Raw genomic sequence first — 4,939 nt, 5'->3', positions numbered from 1 at the left:
CAGCGGAAACAAATGAGAGTATCGAGAACTAATGTTACTGGAAAACTGTATACAAAATAAGCTGAGCTATACAAGCTAAAGTAAATGGAGGATTACAAATATTAGTAAGATAAACAAGGAAAATGAACGTAAATTTAAACCATTCCTTCAGACAAATGTTGCTTTTCTTTCTTCAAACACAGTGTGAGGATTCCAAAACTGCAGTAAAAAATGCTATTGATAGCATTCCTAATGTCATTGAATTAGTTGGAAACGCATGACTTAATTTTACAAGAACATGTATTTTGCTCATTAAACTACTATTGTTGTAACATCTGAGCTAGGGGAAAACAATCCAGGGACCCCCTCCCCATCCCTGGAGTCAGGGCTCTGCCTGCGAAACGCCCCTGCCTTCAACGCATTCGTAGTGACAGGAGGGCCTTGTGTTTGCAGATGTGCTAGCCACTTTTTGATTTGATCTTTACGCAATTATTTTGATTAAGAAAATGTTCATCTTGTTAACATTATCGCTGTAGTCAATAGCTAATGACCCCAGTAGTTAATTTCCTTATAAATATTTAACTTAATAGAAGTCCCTTGGGTTATAGTACTTTTGACACTTGTATAATCTGAAACAAATCCTCTTTTTTAGTCAAACAGACCATGTTACACACACAGTTGGCTAGCTATTTACAAAGCACCCAATTAAATCCTACTTAATTCTCCCACTCTGAAAATCCCGTTTCACTAGCACGGAAGCTACTGATCACACAAAATGAGCATCTTTCACTGAGCCTGGACATCAGTTTACAGTCTGCAAGACTTGCTTGTACGAAAGGCTGTTGTAAAATGAATTCGCCCGTCAAATAGTATGTACAAAAAAAAAGTGAAGAGAATGTGCAAATCGAGAGGATTGAAGAAATAAGCTGAAGAATCACAGTTAAAGACAGGTAAATCTAGTTTAATGTTCACATGTAGTAGTTACACATCACAGAGATTAAACAGGATTTTAACTGTAACATAGCTGCAGTGAAACGAAAGTCATTTTGTACTAGAAAAATAACCTTGATGCAGTTATCCAATTTTTGGTATACTTAAGTTCATTTTAAGATGAATTTACATCATTAATCATGACGACTTTGCCCGTGTGCCTTTCTGTAGTTCGGTATTAATACTCTTTGGACGAAGGAAACAGCAACTGTTTTCATTAATGGTTTGCCCTTTGGTTGCAAGCAGAGAACTGTTTTCACTTTTTAAGCAATTAATAGGCTGTAGGAACGCAAGTTTGCAATAAAACCTTTTGGTGCTAAATGAAGTTCCAGAACACATTTCTTGATCTGATGCAACAGCAGATTTTAAAAAAGCTGATTAAAGATCTAAAGCATCGTCCCCATAATGCAAAAACTAGATAGAATGTTTTTCTAGTCTCAGTAAAAAAACACTACCTACATCTTACTGCTACTTTTATAGAATGCACTAAAAACCCCTGTGCCTAAATGACAAAAGTGTAGTCTCAAAATGTATAATACACTTACAAACATTTTAAGTCTAGATTGAGGAAAACACGTTTGTATGGACTCCAAACAAGTTTATTTGCAATTAGACATCTCATGCAATCATGCAGGACCACTAGCTATAGCTGCAACTTCTGCGTCTAAAGGACATTTGGGGACAAAAAAAGCCCTAAACATTCAAGATATTTCCATATTAGCAGCTCTGTACTTGAGCTGTGGTTTTCTAAAGAGATATTCCCACAGATTTAAAAAAAACATACACACCTTTATAATATTTACAAAAAAATATTTAATTAAAAATATTTTATAATTACAGTAGTCTATTAAAGCATATACTTTTCTCACACTTATAGAACATCTCTATATATACACAGTATGAAATGTCACTCATTTATCTATACAATATGTAACATTCCTGCAGGGAGAAGAAAGTTCCCTGGGCCCCAATAAAATCCATCTATTTTAAACAATAGATGTCAAATATTATCTACAAATGCTCTGGTAGATTAGTAAAGCTTCAAGATTCAGCTGCTCGGTCCCTTAAAGAGTTATAACGCTTCTAAAGTCTGGTTTAGGCTCGGTCCTCTTATCCCGGGGAAGAGTCGCAACTTTTCCTGCTCGAGTCCGACAACCTCCTGCCACCGCGGGAGACACCGCTCACATCTGCTCGGAAGCGAAGAGAGGAGACGGGGGAGGGAAGGGGTGGGGGGGAGCGGGACGGGGGACCGCTACGGACGTGCAAAACGGTGAAAAGGCTGGCTCTGCCGGGGATGAAGCATGGGAACTGCTCGGGGAGGGGGGGGGTTGGATGGCTCCTTCCTCCGGTGCGGCGGGGCCGGGCAGGGCCCCCCCCTCCCTCCCGCCGCCGCCCGCCCCCCGCGGTGCCTCTGCGCGGCGCGGCGCCGCCGCACACCTGTGGGAGAGGAATGAATAGAGGGGGTGTGTGAACCGCTCCGCTCCAGACCGACTGGCGCCACCAACAAAACACAAGACATGCTTGATCAACAACCCAAAACAAACCAGGTCAAACAACAACCGCAGCTCCCAGGCTGGGCCAGGCGGAGGGATGCGCAGCTGCACGCCGCAGCCAGAAGCGCTTCGGGGGGGAGTGGGGGGATGTTTTAAGGGGGGGGGGGGAACCCACCCGGTAATTAAGGAAAATAAAATAACCACCCGGTAATTAAAAATAAACCCCCAAGCCGCCTGCAAATATTTCTCGCCGAGCTCAGGTCCCCCTTCGGCAGGCTTCCCGGCGGGAGGCGGTGCGGCCCCGCCGAGCCCGGGCGCTGCGCCCCGGAGGGCTCCGCTCCCCGCAGGGCTCCGCTCCCCGCCCCCCATCGCCGCCGCGGTCCCGCGGCCGCAGACGCCCGGCACTCACCTGGGGAGCGGCGGTCAGCGGCAGAGGATGCTGTCCCCCGGCTTGTTAACAGAGCCAGCCTGCGCAGCAACGAAACACGGCAAGTTAGAGGTGGGGGTTAAATAAAAAAAAAAAAAAGACGTGGAGATCTCCCCCCGCTCTCCAAATACCCCCATCCGCGTACAGGGCACTTCCACAGCCCCGCCGAGGGAGCGCTCACGGGAGCCCCCGGCTGCAGGGGGTGCGCAGGCGGGCACCAGCGCCGGGGCACAGAGCAGAGGGGGTCGCGGCAGCGCTGCCGGCGGGGGGGCGCCCAGCGCCGGGCCCGGCACGCCGGTCCCCGCGCCTCGGCTGTGAGCGCACCCGGGCTGCCACGGGCGGGTCCCGCGGAGGGGAGACGTTCCCCGTTTGTCCCCCAAAGCACGGTGCGCCGAGGGCGTTAAATGTGCGCAGCCCCCAAACCCGTTCATACTCGCTACATTCCGCGGAGGGCTGAGGAGCGCAGGAGCACCGCGTCTGCTCCCGTGTGTGCAAACACGCTGATTACAGCTACTCCCTCGAGAGGCTGTAATTACACGGTAAACACGGTGCGGGTGTCTGCCTGCACCGAGGGGATGCAGGCACCCACCGCGCACCGCCGGGGCATTTCTGTGCTCGTCCGCCACCGTCTCCTCCGGGGGCTACGGCCCCTTGGCAGAGCCACGGGATCACCGGGATCACCGGGGCGCTCCCACGGCTGCCAGCGGTGACCGCCGTGACATGCCGCTACCGTCCTCCCCGCTCCGCACCCCGAACTGCGGGCTGGCGTGGCACGCACCTCTTACCGGGTCAGTGTTGAGGGCTGTCAGCGGGGTCCTGGGGGTGCCCGCCGGACAGCTGCCCGGGTGCAGGGCAGGCGGCTGTTGCTGCCGGAGCAGCGCCGGGTGCGTCTCCAGAGCCAGCTGCAGGTCGAGGATGTAGTCGATGACATGCTGCAGGATCTCCACTTTGCTGACCCTCTTGTTGGGCGGGATGGTGGGCACCAGCTTCCTCAGTCGGCTGTAACAGTCATTCATATCGCACTGCAGGCACAGCGCCGCCGGCTCCTCGCCCGACGGCGGGCCCCCCTTACAGCCGCTGTGCTCTGCCAGGCACCGCAGGGCCGGGTGTCCCCCGCCGCCGCCCGCCACGCCGGGCTGCGCCTTGCGGCTGGGGTGCCGGACGGGACTCACAGCTTTCATAGTGCCGCAGGGAGGGAGACCTCCCTCTCCACCACCGCTGCCGCCTCCTGCGACCTCGGGCAGCCGCGCACGCACCGCCCGCAACGCAACGGGAGCGGGGCACGGACGCAGCTTCACTAGCGTTAACCGGCGACCACCCCCCCGGGGATGTAACGAGAGGTGCTCGCAGGACCGCGCGACAACAGCAGCACCGCCACAAAAACCCCCCTCTCCTCTCCGGGCTGCTCAACCGCGGCCGCCTCTGCCGGGGCTGCTGCCCGCGCCGCCCGCTATATAGCGCGGGGCGCGGGCGGGGCGCGGCGGGCGGCGCCGGGGGGAGGCGGGGGCGCCGCCGCGGCGGGGCAAGGCGAGCGCGGCGCGGGGAGCGCGGGGGGGCGCCGCGGCGCCGCGCCGCAGCCAATCAGGGCGCCGCGTTCCCCCCTGGAACGCGGCGCCGGCCAATGGCGGCGGGGCCGGGGGGGCGGTGGCGCTGCTGGAGGGGGCGGGAGGCTGGCGCTGACCCCCGCGGGGGGGGAGGAGGCGGTGGCGGTGGCGGCGAAAGAGGAGGAGGAGGAGGAAGAAGAAGAAGGCGACTGCGGGAATGCGGGCGGGACCCACTGCCCAGCGACTCCTGGCGCCGCCCCCGCGGTCCGGCGCGCTGCTCCGTGGGGACGAGCGCAGCCCCGAGCGGCCGGGGCGGCTGCCCGCCGCTCGCCCGGAGGAAGGCGGCTGCTCCCCCCGCCCCGGGCAGGGGGGTGGCATCTCCCCGGGTCGTAAAACGCGTTTTTATCCTCTCGATGTCGGAGACCCAGTCCCGCTTTACACATATTTTGAAGGACTTCGGAAGGCCGGTTTAAAGGCAGGGAAAATCCCAAGCAAAACTTGAGGGG

The 4,939-nt window shown here is 55.6% G+C and overlaps 1 protein-coding gene across 4 annotated transcripts; it reads right to left on the bottom strand.

The window, feature by feature from the left end:
* Positions 1 to 919: 919 nt before the first annotated feature.
* Positions 920 to 4,332, bottom strand: ID4 (inhibitor of DNA binding 4). Of its 4 annotated transcripts, none has more exons than XM_075745157.1 (3): positions 3,668 to 4,332; positions 2,872 to 2,930; positions 920 to 2,406 (listed from the first exon to the last, which is right to left on the bottom strand). In XM_075745157.1, exons 1-2 carry the CDS (start codon positions 4,068 to 4,070, stop codon positions 2,917 to 2,919), a joined length of 417 nt encoding a protein of 138 aa, XP_075601272.1. In that variant the 5' UTR covers positions 4,071 to 4,332; the 3' UTR covers positions 920 to 2,406; positions 2,872 to 2,916. The 4 variants fall into 4 exon arrangements, with proteins under 4 accessions (XP_075601272.1, XP_075601273.1, XP_075601270.1 ...); XM_075745158.1 differs by having other exon boundaries at positions 920 to 2,156; XM_075745155.1 differs by having other exon boundaries at positions 3,675 to 4,332.
* Positions 4,333 to 4,939: the final 607 nt, after the last annotated feature.

Source organism: Balearica regulorum, chromosome 2, assembly GCF_011004875.1.
Source record: "Balearica regulorum gibbericeps isolate bBalReg1 chromosome 2, bBalReg1.pri, whole genome shotgun sequence".
Classification (NCBI taxonomy): Eukaryota; Metazoa; Chordata; class Aves; order Gruiformes; family Gruidae; genus Balearica; species Balearica regulorum.
The sequence above is the reverse complement of the archived record's forward strand: the minus strand, read 5'-3'. Positions and strand labels throughout refer to the sequence as shown.